We start from the raw sequence: 27197 nt of genomic DNA, 5'->3' as shown, positions 1-27197 counted from the left end.
GGAGCCTTCTCCTCAGCAGCCAGCAGCTCCAGACGCCCCTTATGAGCTTTTTCTTCTCTCTCAGCAGCTTCTTTCTCCAGCTGGGCCAAGGCTGCTTCTCTCTCATTCAAATTTCTGCCAGGTTTTGCTCATGTTCAAACTGCATTGCTAGTTTCATTGCTTTTGCTGATGCTTTCTGGCTCATGGTCGCTGATCTTTAACCAACCAAACTCTCAATCCCAAAATTCAGATTTGGCTAGTGTGGGGTTCTGACCCAAAGCTTAATTGACCTGGTTCTGTGGATCCTGCCAACTACACCACTGTGACACTGCAGTTCTGGCTGGACCCAACTGAGGTGCCAATTCAGGACAAATTGCTTAAACAGGGCACCCAGAATCACAGCATAAGTTTGAAGCACAGACAGTACAGAGCCAATATTCATAACTTCCACTACAAAATGACAGAGGCACCCAGACCGGACATTCCTACCCAGCACCCCGCAACCTGGCCTAGACACTGCAGCTCACCCCCTGCACATGTGATTTGCTTCCACTACAGGACCTTGGTGGCAACCATGTTCTATATGGTCCCAGATTATCTCAGTAACGTCACACCTGCCATCCCACAATGTACCCTGCCATGGCTAAACCCCCCGCCATCCCACAATGCACCCTACCACCGCTAACACCCCCCCCGCCATCCCACAATGCCCTCACCATCCCACAAGGCACCCTACACAGCTAACACCCCCACGCTGTCCCACAATGCACCCAGCTGCAGCGAACACCCCCCCGCCATCCCACAATGCACCCTGCAGCGGCTTACCCCCTCCGCCATCCCACAATGCACCCTACTGTCGCTAACGCCCCCCCACCATCCCACAATGCACCCTGCCACGGCTAACGCCTGCTTTTCCTCGCTGAGCTCCTGCGGGGGTCAATCCGGAGTCACCCCAGATTGTAACGGGGGCAGGGCTGGGTTCTCAGCTGAGCTCCTGCGGGGTCAATCCAGAGTCACTCCAGGCCTGGATGGGGATCCTGTGGACAACTGGCCAGCCAGAGCAGAACAGTGTGGGGTGGGGAGGGCGGGGCTAGGGGGTCCCACATCCTTGGAGGGAATCCCCCCCCCGATCTCACTTCCTGCTGGGGTGGGATGGGGCAGGGCAGCCGCCAGACGCCGCGCCGGGTCCCGGCAGCTGCAGCATGGCCAGTGCGGAGCCCCGGCCGGAGCAGCCCCCGCTGCAGGCGCCGCGCGATGCCGCAAACCGCCTGCGGGTGCACGCGCTGCGGGCCACGAGCGCTGTGGGCTAGGAGTAAGCGGAGCCGGGCCCCGGGGGGTGCCCCTCCCCCCCAGGGGAGCCATTGCAAGGCGGGGGGGGCTCTGTGCAGGCCCCTCCCCCCGGGGGAGCCTTTGCAAGGCGGGGGGGGCTCTGTGGGTCCCCATCCCCCGGGGGTGCCATTGCAAGATGGGGGGGCTCTGTGGGTGCCCCTCCCCCCGGGGGTGCCATTGCAAGATGGGGGGCTCTGTGGGTGCCCCTCCCCCCGGGGGTGCCATTGCAAGGCAGGGGGGCTCTGTGGGTGCCCCTCCCCCCCGGGGGAGCCATTGCAAGGCGGGGGGGGCTCTGTGCAGGCCCCTCCCCCCAGGGGAGCCATTGCAAGGCGGGGAGGGCTCTGTGTGGGCCCCTCCCCCGGGGGTGCCATTGCAAGGCAGGGGGTGTTCTGGGAGGGGTTCCTGCCCCAGGGGAGCCATTGCAAGGCAGGGGGGGGCTCTGTGCAGGCCCTTCCCCCCAGGGCAGCCATTATAAGGCGGGGGGGGCTCTGTGTGGGCCCCTCCCCCCGGGGGTGACATTGCAAGGGGGGAGGCTCTGTGCGGGCCCCTCTCCCCGGAGGATCAATTGCAAGGCGGGGGGGGGCTTTGTGCGTCCCCCTCCCCCGGGGGAGCCATTGCAAAGCGGGGGGGTTCAGGGGGGGTTCCTGCCCCTCCCCCCGGGGGTGCCATTGCAAGGCGGGGGGGCTCTGTGCGGGCCCCTCCCCCGGGGGCACCATTGCAAGGCGGGGAGGTTCTGGGGATGTTCCTGCCCCTCCCCCCAGGGGAGCCATTGCAGGGCGGGGGGTCTCTGTGCAGGCCCCTCCCCTGGTGGTGCCATTGCAAGGCGGGGGGGTTCTGGGGGTGTTCCTGCCCCGGGGGAGCCATTGCAAGGCGGGGGGGGGGTCTGTGCGGGCCCCTCCCCCCGGGGGATCCATTGCAAGGGGGAGGGGGCTCTGTGCGGGCCCCTCCCCCGGGGGTGCCATTTCAAGGCGGGGGGGGCTCTGTGGGTGCCCCTCCCCCCGGGGGAGCCCTTGCAGGGCGGGGGGCCTCCGTGCAGGCCCCTCCCCTGGGGGTGCCATTGCAAGGCTGGGGGGTTCTGGGGGTGTTCCTGCCCCGGGGGAGCCATTGCAAGGCGGGGAGGTTCTAGGGATGTTCCTGCCCCTCCCCCCGGGGGAGCCATTGCAAGGCGGGGGGGTCTCTGTGGGTGTCCCTCCCCCCGGGGGAGCTATTGCAAGGCGGGGGGGAGCTCTGTGTGGGCCCCTCCCCCCAGGGGAGCCATTGCAAGGCGGGGGGGTCTCTGTGGGTGTCCCTCCCCCCGGGGGTGCCATTGCAAGGCGGGGGGGGCTCTGTGGGTGCCCCTCCCCCCGGGGGAGCCCTTGCAGGGCGGGGAGGTTCTAGGGATGTTCCTGCCCCTCCCCCCGGGGGAGCCATTGCAAGGCGGGGGGGTCTCTGTGGGTGTCCCTCCCCCCGGGGGTGCCATTGCAAGGCGGGGGGGGCTCTGTGGGTGCCCCTCCCCCCGGGGGAGCCCTTGCAGGGCGGGGAGGTTCTAGGGATGTTCCTGCCCCTCCCCCCGGGGGAGCCATTGCAAGGCGGGGGGGTCTCTGTGGGTGTCCCTCCCCCCGGGGAGCCATTGCAAGGCGGGGGGGAGCTCTGTGTGGGCCCCTCCCCCCGGGGGAGCCATTGCAAGGCGGTGGGGGCTGTGTGGGAACGCTTAAGGGGGATCGGTGCACGGAGGGTGATGGTTCACTCTTTAATGGGGGGGGCATTGGTAGGGCTGCATTCTCAGGCCCTGGGTGGGGGGCTGCAGGACGGTCTGCCTCCCTTCCACGTGCTTGGGGGTGTGCGCTCTGCTCTGATTGGCAGGGCTGAGCTGTCACTCCATGGGGGGCTGCTCAAGCCTTGTGGCACCGCCCCTGGAGGGGCGGGGCTTGGCTGCTGGGGGCGGGGCTGGGCTGATTAGGACCAGAATAGGGGGTGTTGTGTCCTCTGTAGGCAGAGGGCTTGGCTGGGATCCCACTATGGCCCGGGGTGGGTGGGGAGTGTATCGGCTGACTCTGCCCCATCTCCCCCCATAGCCACCCCACGTCCTGTTGCAGCGCTGCTGAGATCGTGGCGGTGCTGTTCTTCCAGGCCATGCGCTACCGGGCCTGCCAGCCAGCGCACCCCAGCAATGACCGCTTTGTCCTCTCCAAGGTGGGGTGTGGGGGCCGAGGGCTGGGCTATGGAGGGATTGGGGAGGGCGTCCCCTGGCTGGGCTATGGGGGGAATTGGTGGAGTTTTGGTGTGACTGGGCTATTGGGGGATCGGAGAGGGTCCCCTGTTGGCCTGGGGGAAGGGTCCCCCTGGCTGAGCTATGGGGGGATTGGGGGGCATCCCCTGGCTGGGCTGTGGGGGGAATTGGTGGGGTGTTGGTGTGGCTGGGCTATTTATAACAGGTGTGTTGTAAACAAGACACGAGAAGTCATTCTTCCGCTCTACTCAGCGCTGGTTAGGCCTCAACTGGAGTATTGTGTCCAGTTCTGGGCACCGCATTTCAAGAAAGATGTGGAGAAACTGGAGAGGGTCCAGAGAAGAGCAACAAGAATGATTAAAGGTCTTGAGCACATGACCTATGAAGGAAGGCTGAAGGAATTGGGTTTGTTTAGTTTGGAAAAGAGAAGACTGAGAGGGGACATGATAGCAGTTTTCAGGTATCTAAAAGGGTGTCATCAGGAGAAGGGAGAAAACTTGTTCACCTTAGCCTCCAATGATAGAACAAGAAGCAATGGGCTTAAACTGCAGCAAGGGAGATTTAGGTTGGACATTAGGAAAAAGTTCCTAACTGTCAGAGTGGTTAAACACTGGAATAAATTGCCTAGGGAAGTTGTGGAATCTCCATCGCTGGAGATATTTAAGAGTAGGTTAGATAAATGTCTATCAGGGATGGTCTAGACAGTATTTGGTCCTGCCATGAGGGCAGGGGACTGGACTCGATGACCTCTCGAGGTCCCTTCCAGTCCTGGAGTCTATGAGTCTGAGAGTCTATTTGGGGATCGGGGAGGGTCCCCTGTTGGCCTGGGGGAAGGGTCCCCCTGGCTGAGCTATGGGAAGATTGGGGGGCATCCCCTGGCTGGGCTATGGGGGGAATTGGTGGGGTGTCGGTGTAGCTGGGCTATGGGAGGATGGGAAGGGTCCCCCTGGCTGAGCTATGGGGGGATCAGGAGGGCATCCCCTGGCTGGGCTATGGGGAGAATTGGTGGGGTGTTGGTGTGGCTGGGCTATGGGGAGCGGCTTCCCCTCTCCAATGTCCTCTCTTGTTCCATTTGTGGGATGGTGCTGGGGGTGTCCATGCTGTGCCCCTGGGGTCTAACCCTGCCTCCTGCCCACAGGGCCATGCTGCCCCCTTGCTCTATGCCGCCTGGGCTGAGGCCGGCTTTCTCAAGGAGCCAGAGCTGCTGAATCTGTGCAAGATCAACAGTGACCTGGAGGGACACCCCACCCCGGTGAGTTTGGGGGTCCCTGGGATACCAGCCTGCCACCTCTGTGCTCCCTGGGGGTGGAAAGCCACAGGGGCCATCCCAGCTGGGGACTCACAATTGGGCATGAGGGCAGCTGGGGGACTGCTGATAATGGTGGGGCAGGGGCTGGGAGGGGCTGTGGGGGTCACATGGCCACTCTCTCCACCAGAGGCTGCCCTTTGTGGACGTGGCCACGGGCTCCGTGGGGCAGGGCCTGGGCGCGGCCTGCGGGATGGCCTACGTAGGCAAGTACTTTGACAGGGCCAGGTGAGTGCCCTGGGGGGCGCCCCAGCCTGGGGCAGGTGGCTGGGGAGAACTGGGTGGCAATGGGGCAGGGGGCTGGGGTTGGGAAGCTGGGGGAGGCATGGCCTGGTTGTGACCCCACACCATCTGGGCAGTGGGTGGAGCTGGGGTAGAGGGCCAGAGGGAGGCATGGCCTGGCTGTGACACCCCCCCCCCGCCTTTCTGGGGCTGTGTGGGGGTCTGGGGAGGCGTGGTCTGGCAGTGACCCCGCCCTCTCTGAGCTGGGGGTGGGGGCTCGGGGAGGGGCGGTCTGGCAGTGACCCCGCCCTCTCTGAGCTGGGGGTGGGGCTCGGGGAGGCGTGGTCTGGCAGTGACCCCGCCCTCTCTGAGCTGCGGGTGGGGGCTCGGGGAGGCGTGGTCTGGCAGTGACCCCGCCCTCTCTGAGCTGGGGTGGGGGCTCGGGGAGGGGTGGTCTGGCAGTGACCCCGCCCTCTCTGAGCTGGGGGTGGAGGCTCGGGGACGCATGGTCTGGCAGTGACCCCGCCCTCTCTGAGCTGCGGGTGGGGGGCTTGGGGAGGGTGGTCTGCAGTGACCCCGCCCTCTCTGAGCTGGGGGTGGGGGCTCGGGGAGGGGTGGTCTGGCAGTGACCCCGCCCTCTCTGAGCTGGGGGTGGGGGCTCGGGGAGGGGTGGTCTGGCAGTGACCCCGCCCTCTCTGAGCTGGGGGTGGGGGCTCGGGGAGGGGTGATCTGGCAGTGACCCCGCCCTCTCTGAGCTGCGGGTGGGGGCTCGGGGAGGCCTGGTCTGGCAGTGACCCCGCCCTCTCTGAGCTGGGGGTGGGGCTCGGGGAGGGGTGGTCTGGCAGTGACCCCGCCCTCTCTGAGCTGCGGGTGGGGGCTCGGGGAGGGGTGGTCTGGCAGTGACCCCGCCTCTCTGAGCTGGGGGTGGGGGCTCGGGGAGGGGTGGTCTGGCAGTGACCCCGCCCTCTCTGAGCTGCGGGTGGGGGCTCGGGGAGGGGTGGTCTGGCAGTGACCCCGCCCTCTCTGAGCTGGGGGTGGGGGCTTGGGGAGGGGCGGTCTGGCAGTGATTCTGCCCTCTCTGAGCTGGGGTGGGGGCTCGGGGAGGGGCGGTCTGGCAGTGATTCTGCCCTCTCTGAGCTGGGGGGGGGGGCTCGGGGAGGCGTGGTCTGGCAGTGACCCCGCCCTCTCTGAGCTGGGGGTGGGGGCTCGGGGAGGCGTGGTCTGGCAGTGACCCCGCCCTCTCTGAGCTGGGGGTGGGGGCTCGGGGAGGCGTGGTCTGGCAGTGACCCCGCCCTCTCTGAGCTGGGGGTGGGGGCTCGGGGAGGCGTGGTCTGGCAGTGACCCCGCCCTCTCTGAGCTGGGGGTGGGGGCTCGGGGAGGCGTGGTCTGGCAGTGACCCCGCCCTCTCTGAGCTGGGGGTGGGGGCTTGGGGAGGCGTGGTCTGGCAGTGACCCCGCCCTGTCTGAGCTGCGGGTGGGGGCTCGGGGAGGGGTGGTCTGGCAGTGACCCCGCCCTCTCTGAGCTGGGGGTGGGGGCTCGGGGAGGCGTGGTCTGGCAGTGATCCCACCCCTCTGGCCAGCTACCTGCCCATCTGTGCAATGAAAACACTTCCCAGATGCTCAGTGCTGTGGTGATGTAGGCCATATAAATATCTTTGAGGAAGAGAGTAACTCCCTTAGTTCTGTGGGAATTGCCGAGCAATTTTTAGGACTAATATCCAAGATTAAGTGACTAATTAGGATGCCCATTTAAGATGCCTTTTTGAGAGGGTCTAACTAATCTCAAACTAGGAAATCCCCGAATCAGTGGTCACTTCTGGTTGTTCTGCCTGCTGGGTGACGGGGAGGTGTCCGAGGGCTCCGTCTGGGAGGCTCTGGCCTTCGGCTCCCACTACCGGCTCGACAATCTGGTGGCCATCGTGGACGTCAACCGGCTGGGCCAGAGCGAGGTGGCGCCGCTGGGCCACGACATGGACGTGTACCGCCGCCGCTGCGAGGCCTTCGGATGAGTGCCCTGGAGGCCGCGGGGCGGGGCGGGGCGGGGCGGGGCGGCCCTGGGGCTGGCTAACCCCTCCCACCCCGGCAGGTGGAACACCTATGTGGTGGATGGCCACGCTGTGGAGGAGCTGGACGAGGCCCTGAGGCAGGCGGCCCAGGAGAAGGGGAAGCCCACGGCCATCCTGGCCAAGACCTACAAGGGACGAGGCGTCCCTGGTGAGTGCCCCCCTCAGCTCTGCGTGCTGCAGGCCTTGCCTGGGGCCCCACGGCTGGCTCCCAGCTGGGGATGCCTGGTGGGCTGGAGGGCCATGCTTGGGGGTGAGAGGGGGTTCAGTGGTTCTTTCTACCCTTCTGACAGCTGTTGTGGGATGTGACAGAGTAGGGACCTCAGGAGAGATGAGGTGAGGTCCCCCCTTCCAGAAGTAGGGAGAAAACCCAGGAGTCCTGGCTCCCAGACCCCCCTCCCCTCCCAGAGCCAGGGAGAGAACCCAAGAGTCCTGGCTCCCAGCCGCCCCTCCCCAAGCCGGGGAGAGAACCCAGGAGTCCTGGCTCACTTCTGCTCACTCCCTGGGGATGGTTCTTTGCCAGGTGTGGAAGATGCGGAGAACTGGCACGGCAAGCCCATGCCCAAGGACAAGGTGGAGTACATCATCGGTGCCATCCAGAGCCGGATCCAGACCCATGAGGTGCTGGTGCCACAGCCGCCCATTGAGGACATCCCACAGATCAGCATCGCAGGCATCTGCATGCCCTCGCCCCCCGAATACACCACTGGGGACAAGGTGGGGGAAGCGGGGAGCCCAGGGCTAGGTGAAGGCGGTCTGGACTGACTGGGTGCCAGGAGGTGGCTGTGGGGCCAGGACAGTGACACTCCCCTACCCTGCAGGTGGCCACGCGGAAGGCCTACGGCGTGGCCCTGGCAAAGCTGGGTGCTGCTAGCGAGCGTGTGGTGGCCTTGGATGGGGACACCAAGAACTCCACCTTCTCCGAGCTGTTCAAACAGGCACACCCCGAGCGCTACATCGAGTGCTACATCGCCGAGCAGAACATGGTCAGTGCTGGGGGCTGGGCGGGGCGCTTCTCTGGGGCTACCCCCCCAGGTCACGCGCTGTCTGTCCCCCCAGGTCGGTGTGGCTCTGGGCTGTGCCACCAGGGACCGGGCCGTGGTCTTCGCCAGCACCTTTGCTGCTTTCTTCACGCGAGCCTTCGACCACATCCACATGGGCGCCATCTCCCAGAGCAACCTCAACCTGTGCGGCTCCCACTGTGGGGTCTCCATCGGTAAGCACGGGGGGACGCTGGGCTGCCCGGGGGCGGCTGCGTGGCAGAGGCAGGGGGCTGCTGGCCCCCCATGCTGCCGAGCGAGCCTGCTCTCTAGCCCGGCACCTCTCGTGGCTCCCCGCAGGGGAGGACGGCCCCTTGCAGATGGCCCTGGAGGACATTGCGATGTTCCGAGTCATTCCCGGCTGCACCGTCTTCTACCCCAGCGACGCCGTCTCCACGGAACGTGCCGTCTGCCTAGCTGCCAACACCAAGGTAACCGTCCGGGGGCTCCTTGTGCTGCTGCCTCAGGAGTGGGGGCTGGGGGCTGTCCTCAGAGGCCAGCTGTGGGGTCTGGCTCTAGGTCCAGATGGCACCGATGGTGGACTCCACCTTGTTTTTGAGCCCAGCCTTGCCAGTTATCTGCATCCTCCATTCACCTGCCCCCGAGAGAGAGTGAGTACTCCTGGGTTCTCTCCCGGCTCTGGGAGGGGAGTGGGGGCTGGTGGGTTAGAGCAGGGGGGCTGGGAGCCAGGACTCCTGGGTTCTTTCCCCAGCTCTGGAAGGGGAGGGGGGCTGGTGGTTAGAGCAGGGGGGCTGGGAGCCAGGACTCCTGGGTTCTCTCCCTGGCTCTGGGAGGGGGTCTGGGGGGTCAGAGCAGGGCGGGACTGGGAGCCAGGACTCCTGGGTTCTCTCCCCGGCTCTGGGAGAGGGTCTGGGGGGTCAGAGCAGGGCAGGACTGGGAGCCAGGACTCCTGGGTTCTCTCCCTGGCTCTGGGAGGGGGTCTGGGGGGTCAGAGCAGGGCAGGGCTGGGAGCCAGGACTCCTGGGTTCTCTCCCCGGCTCTGGGAGGGGAGTGGGGGCTGGGGGGGTCAGAGAAGGGGGGGCTGGGAGCCAGGACTCCTGGGTTCTATCATCGGACCCATGCGACCTTGGATTTCCTCCCCTTGTCACGTCCCTTTGCCGGTCACTTGGCAGCGTGGCGGTAAGCTGGGAATCCGGCAGCTCTCCTGGGTGGGGGCTGGGGGCCAGCTGTCTGTAGCTCGGCCTGGACGCTCTCCTGGTCACCCAGTCCAGGTCGGTTGCCCCCTGCCCTGTAATCTATGGGAGCAGGGTGAGCCCAGGGATCTGGGAGACCTGCCCGGCTGGATGTGGGATCACAGAGCCCCACCCATGGCTGGGGGTCAGCAGGAGGGACCAAGCACTAAGCCTGCCTGTGACCTGCCTTGCCTAGGGCATCTGCTTCATCCGGACCAGCCGCCCAGAGACCCCGGTCATCTACCCGCCAGAGGAGACCTTTGAGATCGGCCAGGCCAAGGTAAGGGGCTGGGAAGGGGGGCGGGTGCAGGGTGGGAGGGGTTGTTGGGTGACTCTGAGCCAATGGCTGCCTCGCTCTGTGCCTCAGTTTCTCCTCCTGGCTTGTCTGGATTGGAGGCTCTTTTGGGGATGGGTCTGCTTATTATAATGGGGCTCACCCAATGCTGAGAGAGGGGGCAGTGGGGTTTGTGGAGCTCAGGGCCCTGGTGTGCCAGGAGCTGCCTAGGGGTGGTGTGCCCAGTCCAGTGGGGGGCAGGGTCTGGGTAGCACCTGGTGCAGTGCAGAGTCCCTGCTCTGCCAGCCTCTGGGTGCTTCTCTTACACAATCCTATGGGCGTGGGAAGCGCTGTCTCCCCTCTCTGCCCAGGGCAGTTGTAGGGTGACGCTGGCGGAGCCGACTGATCCAGCTCCATGGCTGCGGGATGGCTCTGCCCACATGCTTCAGGGCAAAGGGTTCCCAGGCCAAGGACTGAGGGAGATCGAGAGGCAAGGGGAGCTACTGAGAGACCCAAAGAGTTTACAGTCTAGGGTTGGGGTGGGAAACTGAGGCACAAGGTCACCCGGCAGGTCATGGTGGAGAGCCCAGGCATGCTGGATTCCAGTTCGGCCCTGGGCCAGAGCAGAAAGGGACTCCAGACTGTTCCTGAGCTGCTCCTGCGTGGGGTGGGAGCGTGAAGTGGTTAATCTTTAAAGGGGGGGGAATGTGCCAGGGGGCAGTGGGATCTGGCAGGACTCTGAAGCCTGGGGGAGTCCCTGCTGGTGTGTTGGGTCTCGGGCAGCGTCTGTAACATGATTCCTATGCCTGCCTTGGTTTCCTCCTTCGCCCTCCGTAGCGCCCCCGTGAGGGGAACAACTCAGCTGGTCCCTCCCCGTGCAATCCGTAGCTGGGCTGCCCCCTGTCCCCATGCAGACACTGCTAGGTGGCCCGGAGAAGTGACCGCCTCTCGGGGCAGTGGTGGGGAGGCCCACCCAGTACTGCACTGGCCTGCTGTAGTGGGTTCCGTGTACACCACGTCCAGGCCTGCCCCCAGGGCAGAACAAGAGCTGGGGGGCAGGGCATTACAGACCAGGCTGAAAATCAAGGTGGACTCCAGGCAGAAACGGCCTGGACAGTAGGCAGGCCCAGGCAGGACATGGGGCCGAGGCTGGAGAGCCATGGGGGAAGGGGTAGGGTGACAGGGAGAAGGGCTGCCCTTGGGTGGCATTTGAAGCCCTCCCCTCAGGGAAATGAGGGAGCCAGGGCTGGGAGCAGTCTCAGCTTGGCTGGCCCTTGAGGGCAGCAGCTTGGCCAGGTGACCTATCAGTGGTTCCTTGTCCTTGTCTCCTGCAGGGGGCTGGCTGGCTGGCTTCACTCCAGAGAGGGACAGGGAGCACTGGTGTCAAAGACCCGTGGGCCTCCCATGGTGCAACTGTGCGGGGCCTTGGGGCCCGGTCTGCTAAAGGGGTCACTCCCGGGAGACTGGCTACAGGCTGGGGCATAGACCAGACCCAGTGACTGTGACAGCCCTGGATCTGCCACTAGGTGGCAGGAGACTCCATAAAGTCTCAGCCAGAAATGGCCAGCTCTGGGAGGGGAGTGGTGTCTAGTGGGTAGAGCTGGAAGCCAGTGCTCCTGGGTTCTCCCTCACAGCTCTGGGAGGGGAGTGGTGTCTAGTGGGTAGAACTGGAAGCCAGCACTCCTGGCTTCTTCCCCACAGCTCTGGGAGGGGAGTAGGGTCTGGTGATCAGATCCAAAGAAAGATTTAATGCGAGGAGAGGGAAGGTGCCTGGTAAGCCAGTGGGGTGGGGGAGTGCAGGGACCCGCCTGCCAAGGGAAGGGAAGGGCCGGGAGGCCTGACTCTTGGCTGCAGGAATGGGGCTGGGTGAGTCTGGTACTCCAGCGTCGGTACCCTGCCCTCTCTGTCCCCAGGTTGTGCGCAAGAGCGATGCTGACAGGGTCACAGTGATTGGAGCCGGGGTCACGCTGCATGAGGCTCTGGCTGCTGCTGACGAGCTCGCCAAGCAAGGTAACCAGCGGTCGGGGGATGGCCATAAGCTTGCTTCCCCATGCTCCTCTGACCCTCTGTCCCTTCCAGGCACCCACATTCGGGTCATTGACCCCTTCACCATCAAGCCCTTGGATGCAACCACCATAGTCACCAGTGCCCAGGCTACTGGAGGGCGCATCATCACCGTGGAGGATCATTACAGAGAGGGTAGGAGGCTAGCGGCCGGGGGCTCCCAAATGCCTGCGGGGGAGGGGGAGCAATGGCAGGGGGCTGCTCACTCCCAGCATGGGCCAATGTCAGCCTTGGATGGCTGGGAAATACTGAGCGGCAGGGTTAGTTCCCATTTCAGCGCTGGGCCACCCCGGCAGCACTAGGGTGTCGAGGGATCTCCACTGGGATGGGGCAGAGGGGTCGGACAGTGTGCGTTGTGTAGCCTAAATCGCAGACTGGAGGTCCGTCCGGGTGTTTGCTGGACACAGCGGGAGAAGAGCTGCTGAAACCACAGGAGGATGTTGGCCCAAGAACAAAGGGGCATGGATTGGCCAAGAATCGAATGATGCTGGAAATAAGGTTTCCAGCCATCGTGGGAGGGTCTGGAACAGAATCCCAGGAGGTGGGGTGGGGGAACCTGCCAGGAAGCTGGATTGTGACAGGTTGTCTGGGCTAGGACTAGAAGGGATCTCCTGGGTCCCAGGGGTGGCTTGTTGTAAAAAGCTGGAATGGAACCCAAGTGTCCTGCCCACGTGACACATCTCAGAGGGGCTGTGACTAGCGCACCATAAGCAACCGACGCTCCTCTGGAAAGGAGAGCTAGGGCTGTGTGCTTGACCCTTCTCTCTGTGCTAGGTGGGATTGGGGAAGCCGTGGCCGCGGCCGTGGCCGGGGAGCCTGGCATGGTACTCCAAAGCTTGGCTGTGTGCGGAGTGCCCCAGAGTGGCAAACCGGCCAAACTCCTGGACCTCTTCGGGATCAGCACCAAGAGCATCATAGCAGTTGTGAAGAACACCTTTGCCAACTAACACTCCAGCCATGTCCGGGGCGAGGAGAGCCAGCTGCTTTCCAGTCCTCCAGCCCAGCCCTGTTCTTTCTGCTCACTTCCTGCTCAATGGGACTGAAACTGCTGCTAGCATGTCTTTGGGGCTTGTGATTTCCCCCTCCCCCCAGGGCTGGGACATGACTCAACTGCTTGCCCAAGCCCAGCTGGTTATTTTTCTGCACCACGAGCAGGCTAACATTCCCTCCAGTGGTTGAGCAACTTCCACCCATTCTCCTGACGAGCTCCTGTGCTGTAGACATTCCTTGCTAACCTGTGAGGAGCTTAGTAAGCGCTGCCTGCCACTGCTCCCATCATCTGCTGGGACGGGGGTTCTGCAGGGCAAGGAGAGGCTGCCCCTCCCCAGGGCCAGTGGGGCCTCTGTCCCTGGGGTAGATAGTGGGGGGCAGGTGTTCACAGGCGCTGCTATGGACCAATCTGTACCTAAAGTTTGGCTGGTCCAGGCTTCGTCCAATAGCTGCGCTCTCTGCTCTTGGCTGGTCCCGTTCCTACTCCGCTCCTAGGGCAAGGAGACAAATATTAATGCAGTAGCACCGTGTGTTAATCTGCCACCCTGACATTCCTGGCCCGATCCAGTCCCCTGGTTTGCTCAATGTTAGAAATGGCCAGTCCCAGCTCTCTTATGCGGCCAGCCACTGCCACTCCAACAGGGCCGCTTCCCTTCACCTGTGCTTCCAAATAAAAGGTTTAAACAGAGTTGGCTTGGTGCGACTCTGTGAGGAGAAGCAGGCAGGGTGGCATGAATAGAGCAGTTTGGGTACAGGCAGGGCAGGCTGCCCTAGCCAAGGAGTATAATGTTCCAGGGTAGCGGGCAGGCCTGGCCCTCAGTGCCTCGCTTCCAGCAGCCTGTGGATGCCATGCTGGTTGCCATGTGCCGGAAGCAGGGCTGCTTCAGAGCAAGGCTGCCCTTTGGCATGAGTGAAGGCAGGAGGCAGCCATCACTGCTGCAGCTAAAGGCCCTCACAAGCTGTGCATAAGTGGTTGGGGGGGGTGGGGTGTACCAAGGGGGGGGCCATCAGTGCTCCTCTGTCACTCCTATCAGCCCCTGGGGCAGGGGTGTCGGTTGGCATCACTCACCAATGGGAGCCATCATGGCTGCCAGTCATGGCCCCTCCCATGAGCCCCTGGGGCAGGCCTGTCTGTTAGCGTCACTCACGCCAATGGGAGCCATCATGGCTGCCAGTCATGGCCCCTCCCATGAGCCCCTGGGGCAGGCCTGTCTGTTAGCGTCACTCACGCCAATGGGAGCCATCATGGCTGCCAGTCATGGCCCCTCCCATGAGCCCCTGGGGCAGGCCTGTCTGTTAGCGTCACTCAGGCCAATGGGAGCCATCATGGCTGCCAGTCATGGCCCCTCCCATGAGCCCCTGGGGCAGGCCTGTCTGTTAGCGTCACTCAGGCCAATGGGAGCCATCATGGCTGCCAGTCATGGCCCCTCCCATGAGCCCCTGGGGCAGGCCTGTCTGTTAGCGTCACTCAGGCCAATGGGAGCCATCATGGCTGCCAGTCATGGCCCCTCCCATGAGCCCCTGGGGCAGGCCTGTCTGGTAGCGTCACTCACGCCAATGGGAGCCATCATGGCTGCCAGTCATGGCCCCTCCCATGAGCCCCTGGGGCAGGCCTGTCTGTTAGCGTCACTCACGCCAATGGGAGCCATCATGGCTGCCAGTCATGGCCCCTCCCATGAGCCCCTGGGGCAGGCCTGTCTGTTAGCGTCACTCACGCCAATGGGAGCCATCATGGCTGCCAGTCATGGCCCCTCCCATGAGCCCCTGGGGCAGGCCTGTCTGTTAGCGTCACTCAGGCCAATGGGAGCCATCATGGCTGCCAGTCGTGGCCCCTCCCATGAGCCCCTGGGGCAGGCCTGTCTGTTAGCGTCACTCAGGCCAATGGGAGCCATCATGGCTGCCAGTCATGGCCCCTCCCATGAGCCCCTGGGGCAGGCCTGTCTGTTAGCGTCACTCAGGCCAATGGGAGCCATCATGGCTGCCAGTCATGGCCCCTCCCATGAGCCCCTGGGGCAGGCCTGTCTGTTAGCGTCACTCACGCCAATGGGAGCCATCATGGCTGCCAGTCATGGCCCCTCCCATGAGCCCCTGGGGCAGGCCTGTCTGTTAGCGTCACTCACGCCAATGGGAGCCATCATGGCTGCCAGTCATGGCCCCTCCCATGAGCCCCTGGGGCAGGCCTGTCTGTTAGCGTCACTCAGGCCAATGGGAGCCATCATGGCTGCCAGTCATGGCCCCTCCCATGAGCCCCTGGGGCAGGCCTGTCTGTTAGCGTCACTCAGGCCAATGGGAGCCATCATGGCTGCCAGTCATGGCCCCTCCCATGAGCCCCTGGGGCAGGCCTGTCTGTTAGCGTCACTCAGGCCAATGGGAGCCATCATGGGTCAGGGCTGTTCTCTGGGGGGGGCTATTATAGGTGGCATTTCCCCCTCCCCCTCACCGGGGGGGGAAGGGAGGGGCCCCCTCTAGTTGGCGCTAAACCAATGGGAGAGAGGGCCAGCCCCAAAGAGGTTCGGTCCCATCGGCTTTGGCCCTGTCAATCAATGGCTTCCCGCCCTCCACCGACCGTTGGACGGGTCTCAAGGGACGGAGGGAAGCGCCAGCCAATCAGGAGACGAGGCCTTGGGGAAGCCTCGCGCTTCGTCGGTTAGGCGGGAAGGCTGGGAGACAGCGAACAATCGGGAGAGAAGGAGGGCGTGGCTAGAAAGCTCGTCCAATCAGATGAGAAGCCGTTGAAAGGCGACGGAGCTCACGACAGTGGACGGGACGTGGCGTGACTGACTAACAGCTCGGCCTATCGGCGGAGGAAAAAAGGACAGCGACCAACGGGAAGAGGGGGAACGGGGCGGGAAGAGGTGCCGCCCGGCCAATCAGAACGGGGGACGGGGCGTGGCCTCCGTGAGGCGCGCGAGGAATTTCAAACAGGGAGGGGCGGGGGGCGTATATAGAAGGGAGGGCGGGACCGCGGCAGGCCTGGTGGCGGCAGTGACAGCGGCGGCGGCGCCCGCGGAGTGGCGGCCGGGTGAGCGCCGCGGGCTGGGGGGCGGCCGGCAGCTGCCTGGCCGCGCCGCGCCGCGCTCGGGAGCCGGGGGGAGGGGACCCGCCCAGCCTCCCGCCTTGGGGGGAGCGCGCGCCCCTTGCCCGCGCGCGGCCCGCAACGAGGCTGGGCGCTGAGGGGAGGCCCCGCCCCCTCGGCCCAGAACGAGGCCGTCCTGGCTGCCATTGGAGGAGGCGGGCCCCGCCCCCGGGTCGGAACGAGGCCGAGTAGGGGACGCTCCCGGGGGAGGAGCTACCTGATCCCCCGCCCCCTGAGGGAGCATCCTCCCCCCGCCCCGTGGGGGGCCTCTGAGCCCCCCCTACTTCTGCCCCTCCCCCCGCCCCGTGGGGGGCCTCTGAGCCCCCCCCCTACTTCTGCCCCTCCCCCCGCCCCGTGGGGGGCCTCTGAGCCCCCCCTACTTCTGCCCCTCCCCCCCTGCCTCGTAGGGGGGCCTCTGAGCCCCCCCGTACTTCTGCCCCTCCCCCCGCCCCCGTGGGGGGCCTCTGAGCCCCCCTACTTCTGCCCCTCCCCCCCGCCCCGTGGGGGGCCTCTGGGCCCCCCCTACTTCTGCCCCTCCCCCCGCCCCGTGGGGGGCCTCTGGGCCCCCCCTACTTCTGCCCCTCCCCCCGCCCCGTGGGGGGCCTCTGGGCCCCCCCTACTTCTGCCCCTCCCCCCGCCCCCGTGGGGGGCCTCTGAGCCCCCCTACTTCTGCCCCTCCCCCCGCCCCCGTGGGGGCCTCTGAGCCCCCCTACTTCTGCCCCTCCCCCCGCCCCCGTGGGGGCCTCTGAGCCCCCCCTACTTCTGCCCCTCCCCCCCGCCCCGTGGGGGGCCTCTGAGCCCCCCCACTTCTGGCTTCCCCCCGCCCTGTGGGGAGCCTCTGAGCCCCCCCTACTTCTGCCCCTCCCCTCCCTGCTCTAAGGGGCCTCTGAGCCCCCCTACTTCCGCCCCTCCCCCCGCCCCCGTGGGGGGCCTCTGAGCCCCCCCTACTTCTGCCCTTCCCCTCCCTGCTCTGGGGGGGGCCTCTGAGCCCCCCATACTTCTGCCCCTCCCCCCGCCCCGTGGGGGGCCTCTGAGCCCCCCATACTTCTGCCCCTCCCCCTGCCCCCGTGGGGGGCCTCTGAGCCCCCCCTACTTCTGCCCCTCCCCTCCCTGCTCTAGGGGGCCTCTGAGCCCCCCCTACTTCTGCCCCTCCCCCCGCCCCCGTGGGGGGCCTCTGAGCCCCCCTACTTCCGCCCCTCCCCCCGCCCCCGTGGGGGGCCTCTGAGCCCCCCTACTTCCGCCCCTCCCCCCGCCCCGTGGGGGGCCTCTGAGCCCCCTACTTCCGCCCCTCCCCCCGCCCCGTGGGGGGCCTCTGAGCCCCCCCCTACTTCTGCCCCTCCCCCCGCCCCGTGGGGGGCCTCTGAGCCCCCCCCGTACTTCTGCCCCTCCCCCCCGCCCCGTGGGGGGCCTCTGAGCCCCCCCCGTACTTCTGCCCCTCCCCCCCGCCCCGTGGGGGGCCTCTGAGCCCCCCCCGTACTTCTGCCCCTCCCCCCCGCCCCGTGGGGGGCCTCTGAGCCCCCCCCGTACTTCTGCCCCTCCCCCCGCCCCGTGGGGGGCCTCTGAGCCCCCGTACTTCTGCCCCTCCCCCCCGCCCCGTGGGGGGCCTCTGAGCCCCCCGTACTTCTGCCCCTCCCCCCCCGCCCCGTGGGGGGCCTCTGAGCCCCCCCTACTTCTGCCCCTCCCCCCCGCCCCGTGGGGGGCCTCTGAGCCCCCCCTACTTCTGCCCCCCCCGCCCCGTGGGGGGCCTCTGAGCCCCCCCTACTTCTGCCCCTCCCCTCCCTGCTCTAGGGGGCCTCTGAGCCCCCCCTACTTCTGCCCCTCCCCCCCACCCCCGTGGGGGGCCTCTGAGCCCCCCCTACTTCTGCCCCTCCCCTGCCTGCTCTAGGGGGCCTCTGAGTCCCCCCTACTTCTGCCCCTCCCCACCGCCCCCGTGGGGGGCCTCTGAGCCCCCCCTACTTCTGCCCTTCCCCTCCCTGCTCCGGGGGGGCCTCTGAGTTCCCACTCCTGCTCCTTCCCCCCACTCTTTGGGGGCCTCTTTCTCCCCCTGCATCTGCCCTCTTCCTTCCCCTCCCCTACTTCAGGGGCACATGTGGGGGGAGGGTACAGGTGCGTAGGACTGCAGGAGGTTATAGCTTTTACTCCTTCTCCCTGCCCGCAGGCATCCCCGCTGCCTCCCGCCGGGCCCCAGACCTGTCCCCCAGTGCCCACCATGGAGCTGGCCCAAGCGCCCGCAGACCTGGCCCAGCTGCAGGCAGAGGTGGGGCGCCTGGCAGCCGAGCTGCAGGAGGCAACGCAGGAGAAAGTCCAGGCCGCCCAGTACGGGCTGGCGGTGCTGGAGGAGAATGGGGAGCTCAAGCAGCGCTGCGGGGAGCTGGAGGGGCAGTTAGACAGGCTGAGCTCGGAGCTGACCCAAATGAAGGAGGTAAGCGGGGGCAGGCACAGAACCTGATCAGCCCAGTTACCACTAGGGAGAACCCCCTCCACATCCCCTGTCCCAGCACCCTGTGTGTGCGCCCAGATTGGGGTCAGCCTGGCACTGCAGGGGGAGCCCCCCCGACATCCCCTGCCCCAGCACTCTGTGTGTGTGCCCTTTGCGCCAGGCATTCTGCCGAGCACGTTAGCCTGGCTGACCCCTCCTCACCAATTCTCTCTCTGCCCTCTGGCTGGCAGGCCCTGGCTGAGTGTCACAGCAGCCACAAGCGGGCAGCAGTGGCCGGGGAGAACCGAGAGGAGAGCCTGGTGCGCGAGGCTGTGGCCAAGGAGGCCCAGCTGGCAGCCCGCCTTGAGGAGCAGCAGGGGGAGCTGAGGCAGCTGCGATGCCAGCTGAGCAACACGGGTGCTGAGAGCGAGCGGCTGAGCGCTGCTCTGCAGGACCTGCGCCAGGTGAGTGCCCTGCGGTCCCCTGTTCCTGGCATCCCCTCTAGCCCGGGTCCAAGCATTCCCCTCCCCACGCAGCCTGGATCAGAGCAAGGAGCCACAGCTCCTGTGCTCAGGAGTAGTCCTAGGAGGACCCTTTCAGTGGGCTGGACCCCTTAGGGTCTCCCTCTTTCCCCCTGGGCTTCTCCAACTTCCTGGGACTGCCCCTCAGAGCCTGCAGCACCCCTGCGTCATGCTGTACGTTCCCTGCAGCGAGCCCACCTGAATGGGACACCTGCGGGAGGCTTGTACCCCGAGAGAGAGAACTGCCCCCCTCTCAGCAGGGGGTTATCGGTTGTCTGGTTAGTGCAGAGAATAGTAATTTACAACCTGGCCCATCCTGGTTACCCACAGCCCAGCCAAAGGGTGTCCACTTGGCTCCCACTTTGTCCCTCTCTCCTGTCCCGTTCCCCAGCTGCTCGCAGTGGCTGGGTGTGTGAGGTCCTTAGTGATTGGTGATTGGATTTGCCATTGTCTGCACGTTGACCTGGCCCCCAAACCTGGGACAGCCAGGTGCCATTTGCCTCTCCTAGAGTGAGCAGCCTCTTCCCACCCCCTAGTTACCATCTGGGGAAAAGTATCAGGGGAGCTGTGTTAGGCTGGATCTGTAAGAGCAGCAGAGTCCTGTGGCACCGGAGAGACTAACAGCCGGATTGGAGCAGGAGCTTCCGCATCCGACGAGGTGGATGTTCATCCACGAAAGCTCACGCGCCAACACCTCTGTTAATCTATCCGGTGCCACAGGCTCTGCTGCATATGGGGAAAATGAGGCTCACGCAGAGTTCGTACCAAGTATTACAGCAGATTCCTACTCGGTCCTACCCTGACACGGACTCACAGATCATGCCCACTCTTGTCCCTGTGCGGTCTGTGGGGGGAACTCCCTTCTTAGGGGTCCACTCCACCTCCTGGAGCTGCATCTCTCTGAGCCTTAGCACGTCTGTCACTGCCGTGGGTCCCTGTGACGAAGTGGGGGCTTTTCTTGGTTTTTCTGTGTTTTCCAGTGGGTTACATGCAGAGGGGGTAGGACTCAGTGTCCCTGGCTGTTACTGGTTTAACGAGGGGAGGGGAGGGGAGAGGGAGTTTGTTGGGGGACAGGACCCGAGAGGGAACTTGGGACCCCGGCCGATGGCCTGGAGGATGGAGACCCCAGTGACTGGTGACCTGGAGGCCCAGCTCAGGAGTTGCAGCTGGTTCTGGCCAATGGGGGACAATGGGCTGTGGGGAGAGGACCCCGGTGACCTGCCCAGCCGGCTCTGGCCAGAGGGGGGCTGAGAGGAGAGGAGACCCAGGCCTTCTGGTTTTACGAGCTTGTTTACCTGGAGAGAAGACAGATGCCCAGCTGGGAAGCAGGGGCGCTCGGGGCTGGAGCGGGAGCAGGCAGAGCCCCCCTGGCTGCAGGGGGACTGGGATGTGCTGGGCTGAGGGAGGCCAGGCCTGAGGCCCTGAGAGGTTCCTGTGCTGTGTTCAACTCTCAATAAAACCTCCTGTTTTATGCTGGCTGAGAGTCGCTCTGGGCTAGTGACCAGGTGTGTGTGTGTGTGTGTGTGTGTGTGTGTGTGTGTGTGTGTGAAGAGGCCTGGGGGGTCCACAGCAGAGACAGACGTGCTAAGGCTCAGAGAGATGCAGCTCCAGGAGGTGGAGGGGCCTGAGCCTGAAGGAGAGTAGCTCCCCAAAGAAGGGCTGTCGCACTGAAAGGGGCACCCCCCATGGACCGCACGGGGCCACAAGTGGGCACGATCTGTGAGTCAGTCCCCTTGCTCTGGGCCCCCAGGGCCTCCACCCCCTGAAGGGGATAATCCGCCCTCCCCCCCCGCGCACCCATTCACTAGCCTGGAGCGACTTTCAGCCAGCGTAACGCTGGAGGATTTATCAAGCATCTGACCCCAGCACAGGAAATTTTTTGGCCTCAGGCCTGGCTTCCCTCAGCCCAGCACATCCCAATCTCCCTTGCATCCAGGGGGGCTCTGCTTGCTCCCCCTCTCCAGCCCCGAGCCCCCCCCCCCCACTCCCAGCGGGGCATCTGCTACCCCAGCCCCAATCCTGCCTCTGTCCATTGGTTTCTCTCCGGGTAACTGGGGTGGCCTGGGCCCCCTCTCCTGTCCTCTGGCCCCTCAGGCTGGAGTCGGCTGGTCAGGTCACTGGGGTCTTCTCCCCACAGCCCATTGTCCCCCATTGGCCAGAACCGGCTGTAATTCCTGAGCTGGGCCTCTGGGTCACCAGTCGCTGGGGTCTCCATCCTCCAGGCCATCGGCCGGGGTCCCAACTTCCCCCTCCCCCCCTCGTTAAACCAACAACCCCCAGGGATACTGAGCTCCACTCCCTCTGCATGTAACCCAGTGGAAAAACAAGGAAAAAACCAGACAATCCCCCACGTTGTCACATACGCCCAAACTCACCCCTTGTGCCAGTGAGCAGCTGGAAAGCCAGGAGCGGTCGGCACCGGGTAGAGTGCCCAGAGTCCACGATTCCTCTGTGGTGGGCTGTGCCATAGCTTGAGTCCCCAGGCTCTCTCCTCTCCCCCAGGGATCCTGGGTGGGCCCCTCCTGCCCCACTGGGGCACTAATGGTGCCCCTTTGCCTCAGGAGTGCCAGGCCCTGGATGCAGAAAAGGCCCAGCTGCGGGAGGAGCTGAAGCAGCACAAGAGCCGGGAGCTGCGGCAGCTGCAGGACTGCGCCGAGCTGGAGGAGGAGAACATCTCCCTGCAGAAGCAGGTGTCCGTGCTCAAGGGCAATCAGGTACCTTGCCCCCAGCCCCTCCCGCTGCGGAGACCTTGTGAGCTGCCTCTCGGGTTGGCGGGAAGACCTCCTGGGGTCCCTGTGCTGGAGGGGCTGATTGGGCCTCACTTGTGACAAGGATACTGCTTGTGTGGCCAGTGCCGACTTGCTCCCCCTCCTAAACCCTCTGAGGGTGTCTGGGGAGAGACCCCAGGAGTCCTGGCTCCCAGTCCCCTCCCAGAGCCAGGGAGAGACCCCAGGAGTCCTGACACCCCTCTCCCTCTGGCAGGTGGAGTTTGAGGCCCTCAAGCATGAGCTGCGGTGCCGGGAGGAGGAGGCGGCGCTGGCTGGGGTCCAGCTGGAGGAGCTGGGGCGGCTGCGGGAGCTGGCGGAGCGGCAGCTGGAGGAGGTGGTGGAGGCCCTGGCGCTGGAGCGGGAGCAGCAGAGGGAGCTGCGGCGGGAGCTGGTGGCCTGCACCGGGGGCCATCCTGGCTCACTGGGCAGCCTGCAGGCCGGCCTGGAGGAGCTAAGCCAGGATGAGGAGCTGGACAGCGGCTTCGCCAATGGCAGCGCCAGCGTGGGGGACTTTGGGGAGCGGGTGTCCACCCCCCACACCCGCCCTGCGCCTGGCCTTGTCGCCGACCTCTTCAGTGAGCTCAGCCTGGCAGAGGAGCACAAGCTGCGGCAGCAGCTGTTCCAGGTTGGGGCGGGGCCAGGGGATTCCAGCTGCTGTGGGGCGGGGCCGGGGGAATTCCAGCTGCTCTGGGGCGGGGCTGGGAGGACTCAGGGGCGGGGCCAGGGGATTCCAGCTGCTCTGGGGTGGGTGTGGGGCCAGGGGATTCCAGCTGCCCCAGGTCAGGGCAGACACCACAGCATCTCATGTTAGGGGTGGGGGCCTGGAGGCTCCTGGCAGGGTGGCGGGGGGGCAGATTCCCTCGGGGTGGGGGTCTTGTGCCAGGGGCTCCAGGGGAGGGAAGCCGAGGGAACTCCCAGCGTTGGGGGTGGCCAGTGTCCGCCTTGGGGGCCTGCTGCCCCGCACCCAGGCCCGGTTTGGATCCAGGAGCAGATGAAGGGCTAAGCCCGTTAGGTGGATAAAGAGGGGCCCGGTCACTAGCAATGGGGAGCCTGATGGGCAGGAGCAGCTGGGGGGCGGGGGGGGGTGTCATCAATTAACCCCTTCATTGCCGACCCCCCCCTTCTCTGCACATCGATGGGGCCCTTAACACTTCTGGGACCAGGAAGCAGCCTTCCCTGCCCCCACTCATTTTGCCCCTCGAATGTCACAGGCAGGTCAGTGGGGCAGGCTTCCAACTGGTGTGAAGCGGGAGGCGCTGGTGCCGTGTCACCCACAGCCGGCTCTCACCTGCGCCTGTCGTCCTCGCTGAGGGGGTGGAGCATGGCGGAAGCCACTGATGCACCCCACATCCTGCAGCAGCAGGCCCCCACCCCCTGTAGAGCACCTTGTGTCTTGCTTGGCATCTGCACCTGGACCGTGCAGCTCCGCACCCAGCGAGCAGGTGCCCAAATCATCCAGCCTCTTGGGGCTTTCCACAAAGTTGCTCTTCTGGCGTCCCATTGAACCCGCAAAGCACTCAGAGACACTGTGTGGGAGCTGTATGCCCCCTTCCCACCCCCATGGAGACTGGCGCCAGGCGCTGCACAGACCCCACAAGAGCAGGTCCCTCAGCAGACAACAGGGGGAGGGAAGAAAGATGTGGCAAGTTGGGGATTGAACCCAGGAGTCCTGGCTCCCAAGCCCCTCTTCCCCCACCCAGAGCACGGCTAGAACCCAGGCATCCTGCCCCCATGCTCACAGGCCTGCCGTCTCTGCCCCGCAGGTGGACCGGGAGAGAGCCTCCCTGGCGGCTGATGTGCAGGAGGCCCGGCGGCAGCTGGACAGCACCAGGGAGGCGTTGACAGAGCAGCAGCAGCGCAATGGCCTCCTCCTGGAGCAGCTCAAGGCTAGGCCAGCATCCCCGGAGCCCCAGCCCTGGCAGGACCTGGTGGCGCAGCTGGAGGGGCAGCTGCGGGCCTCTAGGAAGCTGGCAGGGGAGCTGCAGGCCCGGCTGGCCCAGGCCCAGGAGGAGCTGCTGGGGCTGACGGAGGAACTGGCCAATCTCTACCACCAGGTCTGCGCCTGGCGCGGCCTGACACCGCAGCGCGTGGTGCTGGATTATTACCGGGATGGGCGCAGCACCAGGAGACCGCCGGCGGGTAAGCCCCGTCTCCAGCTGGAGCCAGGGGCAGGGCCCTGCGGGGACCAGTCGCCCCCCGGTTCACCTGGGGAGCCCCTCAATGTCTCCAACCTGGCGGCAGTGCTGCGGGAGCAGCTGGGGCACCTGCAGGGGGCGCTGGTCCTGTGGCGGCAGCAGCCCCCCAGGCAGGGCCCGCCGGCTGCCGAGCTCGAGCGGGATAAGGAGGCGCTGGCCGAGGAGGTGATGAAGCTCCGCTCTCTGCTCAGCACCAAGCGAGAGCAGATCGCCACGCTGCGCACCGTGCTCAAGGCCAACAAGCAGGTGGGCGCGCTGCGGGGGGCTTGCTGGGTACGGTAACCCCCTCCCTTTAGCCGCCCCCTTTCATTGGGGGAGGAGGGGTCGTGGCTGCAGGTGTGCAGGCCCAACCGTCTCCCCCCCCCCGATGCGGGGCTGTGGGGGGTACATGGGCCCACCCGGCTCTCACCCCTCTCTCCTCCCAGGCGGCGGAGGCAGCGCTCTCCAACCTGAAGGGGCAGTACGAGGGGGAGAAGGCCCTGGTGTCCGACACCATGCTGAAGCTGCGCCGCGAGCTGAAGGCCCTGAAGGAGGACGCCACCACCTTCTCCTCCTTGCGCGCCATGTTTGCCAGCAGGTGAGGGGAGCTACTGGTGCGGGGCTACCCGTAGGGGACAAGGCCAGGGGTGGGTGGAGCCCCTGGCTAGCCCCCCTGACCTCCTGCGTCCCCCCAGGTGTGACCAGTACGTGTCCCAGCTGGACGAGATGCAGCGGCAGCTGGCGGTGGCGGAGGACGAGAAGAAGACGCTGAGCTCCCTGCTACGCATGGCCATCCAGCAGAAACTGGCGCTCACCCAGCGCCTGGAGAGCCTGGAGAGCCCAGCCCGCAGCACCAGGGCCAGACCCCGCAGCACCAGGAGCACCGCGGTACGGCAGAGGCCAGCCAGGGCCACCCCCCGGTGGCACAGAACCAGGCCGGGGCTCTGGGGGCCCTGGCTGTACCCCACAGCCATGGTCCTGTCCCAGACCTTGGGGCCAGAGGGGTCACTCATCTCCTCTTGCCCCGAGGGGTGGCAGCCTGGGTCCCCAGGGTTGGGGAGCCACGGGCTGCTGTGCTCCTGACCCCCCACAATGACCTTTGCTGGCTTGGGAGTTGAGGTGCCTGGAGGTGGTTTTCTCCTGCTCTGAGCGAAGGGTTCAGGCTCTCTGCAGACTCAGGCACATCTCACTGGCTGCTTCTTGTCCAGCCATGGGGCCTGCTCCCTGGCTGGTCTCTGCCCCCGAGGCAGGGAGAGGGCAGTGGGGCTGAGCTGTGAGGCAGCCAGGCCGTCTCCCCTTGATATCAGTCCCAGCCTGGGGGTGGGGGCGGTGTCCCCTTTGCTCTGCTCTGAGGGTGACTGGGCTCTTCCCACACAGCACTGACACCGTGGGAGCGCCCTTACAGAGAAACCTGTGGGAGTGGTGCCAATCGGAGCCAGCGCCAGGACCAGCACCGCCCGTGCCTTCAGTGCTGCAAACAGCTGCCGGATCCCTGACCTCTGCCGCAGCCGCTGGGCCTTAACCGCTCCAGGCTAGGTAGGGTGGAGCCAGCCGGCCTGGCTGAGTGAAACCTTCTCCTCCTGCCTTTGTCCCCGCACTTATGGGGCAGGGGCCTGGCCTCATGCTCAGAGGAGCGCCCCCCCCCCCAACACACACAGGGCAGGGGCGTCTCGGTGCGCGGCCAGGCCTCGTGCTCAGAGCTTACCACATACGCACACGTGCACACACACAGGGCAGGGGCGTCTCGGTGCGCGGCCAGGCCTCGTGCTCAGAGCTTCCCCCACCCCACAGGGCAGGGGTGTCTTGGTGCGAGGCCAGGCCTGGTGCTCAGAGCTTCCCCCACCCCACAGGGCAGGGGTGTCTCGGTGCGAGGCCAGGCCTGGTGCTCAGAGCTTCCCCCACCCCACAGGGCAGGGGCGTCTCGGTGCGCGGCCAGGCCTGGTGCTCAGAGCTTCCCCCACCCCACAGGGCAGGGGTGTCTCGGTGCGAGGCCAGGCCTCGTGCTCAGAGCTTCCCCCACCCCACAGGGCAGGGGTGTCTCGGTGCGAGGCCAGGCCTGGTGCTCAGAGCTTCCCCCACCCCACAGGGCAGGGGCGTCTCGGTGCGCGGCCAGGCCTCGTGCTCAGAGCTTCCCCCACCCCACAGGGCAGGGGTGTCTTGGTGCGAGGCCAGGCCTGGTGCTCAGAGGCCCCCAACCCCTGCACTTTTGAGGCACCATCCCCTTTTCTCCCTGCCATATTTTGCACTCAGAGCTGGTGATCTCAGGGGAGTGGCTGGGGGGTACAGGGAGTGTGGGGCGGTCAGGAGCTGTGCTGTATGAACTGCTGTGTGTTTCCCGGACTTTGGCAAGTGACCAGGGCCTGGTTACTTTGCATCCAATTAAAGGGCTTTGGTCTCCTCTCGGGTGTGGAGCTCTGGTCCGTGCCCTTGCTGCGACCCGGGGCGGCTGAAGGCACCATGGGGCCCGGGCCGGCACCGCCCGGCTGCAGGATGGGGGTGGATCCAAGTGGACGGTGTCACAGACTCCCAGGTGGGGCCCACTCCTGGCCCCATGGGGGGAATCTCCTTCAGAGTACCAGCCTTTCTTGGGGATCAGGCCCCTCTACTGCCTGGAGCTGCACCTCTCTGAGCCTCAGCACATCTGTCTCTGCTGTGGGTCCCCCCAGGGAGTCCCCTCGCTCTGGGCCCCGGGGGCCTCCCCACCCCCCCGTGTTCACTAGCCTGGAGTGACTCTCAGCCAGTGTAACACAGGAGGGTTTATCCAGCCCAGGAAACTCTCTGGCCCCCGGCCTGGCCTCCGTCAGCCCAGCACATCCCAGTCCCCCTGCAGCCAGGGGGGCTCTGCCTGCTCCCCCTGTCCAGTCCCGACCCCCCTGCTGCCAGCCAGCCGGGGTCCCAGCTTCCCTCTCCCCTCCCCTCGTTAAACCAGCAACCCCCAGGGACATGGAGTCTCATCCCCCCTGCCTACAACCCAGTGACTGAACCCAGAGACCCCCCTACTTTCTCATGGCTGGGTTGGGGTGGCTGAGGGCAGGACAGGATGGCTTTTGAGGGGCAGGGGGAAGTCTTTGCTTCAGGCCTCACCTGGCTTCACAGAGCCTCTGCCCAGAATGAGAGGACCCCCCCATGCCCCTGCTGGGTCAGGGCCCCCATTGTGTGGGGTGCTGTACACACACCCCTGCCCCCCTTGTGGCATGGCTGCCCTGCCTGCAGCTCCTGGCCTGGACTAGACAGAGGTGGGAAACTGAGGCCAAAGGAAGGCTATCCTTGCTCCCTGCTCCGAGAGCAGAGGTGGGGATAGAACCCAGGTGTCCTGGCTCCCAGCCTTCGCACTCCCCCCGCCTGTGCCCCAGCTTACCAGAGAGGAAATGAAAATCTGAACCGCCTGGGGCTGGCCCGGTCTAGACGGGCCCTTGGCAGGGGCAGCAGTGACTCAAACCTGGCTGGGAACATGAATGAGGGGAGGGGGGGTCAGGCTGGCTGCTGTGCAGATACCAACTGGGGGGGAGGGGCTATGGGGCGGGTGCAGGGCAACCCCCCTTGAACTGGCCCTCTGCAGTCCCTTCATCTG

General features: G+C 65.6%; 2 protein-coding genes across 3 annotated transcripts; both read left to right on the top strand.

Annotated features, from left to right (window-relative positions):
• The first annotated feature begins 1181 nt into the window (after nt 1–1181).
• TKTL1 (transketolase like 1) lies at nt 1182–12625 on the top strand. The gene is given in 14 exon segments (XM_030548069.1): nt 1182–1291; nt 3363–3480; nt 4656–4769; nt 4954–5051; nt 6852–7055; nt 7131–7258; nt 7631–7824; nt 7929–8093; nt 8167–8323; nt 8448–8578; nt 9537–9620; nt 11528–11624; nt 11694–11813; nt 12453–12625. Coding segments are annotated over 14 exon segments (1893 nt in total).
• A 2821-nt stretch (nt 12626–15446) lies between these two features.
• Nucleotides 15447–26024, top strand: LOC115644014 (protein bicaudal D homolog 2-like). 2 transcript variants are annotated; one of them, XM_030548088.1, is made up of 9 exons: nt 15447–15523; nt 17903–18166; nt 18415–18627; nt 21246–21398; nt 21667–22077; nt 23216–23893; nt 24073–24224; nt 24322–24514; nt 25004–26024. In XM_030548088.1, exons 2-9 carry the CDS (start codon nt 17954–17956, stop codon nt 25007–25009), a joined length of 2019 nt encoding a protein of 672 aa, XP_030403948.1. In that variant the 5' UTR covers nt 15447–15523; nt 17903–17953; the 3' UTR covers nt 25010–26024. The 2 variants fall into 2 exon arrangements, with proteins under 2 accessions (XP_030403948.1, XP_030403949.1); XM_030548089.1 differs by lacking the exon at nt 15447–15523 and adding an exon at nt 15672–15690.
• The last annotated feature ends 1173 nt before the right edge of the window (nt 26025–27197 follow it).

This window comes from Gopherus evgoodei, unplaced genomic scaffold (genome assembly GCF_007399415.2).
Source record: "Gopherus evgoodei ecotype Sinaloan lineage unplaced genomic scaffold, rGopEvg1_v1.p scaffold_82_arrow_ctg1, whole genome shotgun sequence".
NCBI classification, from domain to species: domain Eukaryota; kingdom Metazoa; phylum Chordata; order Testudines; family Testudinidae; genus Gopherus; species Gopherus evgoodei.
The sequence above is the reverse complement of the archived record's forward strand: the minus strand, read 5'-3'. Positions and strand labels throughout refer to the sequence as shown.

What these genes read in the sequence shown, in the direction of transcription:
- LOC115644014 (XM_030548088.1), top strand. Translation starts at nt 17,954, where the DNA reads ATGGAGCTGGCCCAAGCGCCCGCAGACCTGGCCCAGCTGCAGGCAGAG. An exon ending in TGCGGCAGCAGCTGTTCCAG is followed by an intron (nt 22,078 to 23,215) that starts GTTGGGGCGGGG and finishes TCTGCCCCGCAG; the next exon opens with GTGGACCGGGAGAGAGCCTC. An exon ending in CGCGCCATGTTTGCCAGCAG is followed by an intron (nt 24,225 to 24,321) that starts GTGAGGGGAGCT and finishes GCGTCCCCCCAG; the next exon opens with GTGTGACCAGTACGTGTCCC.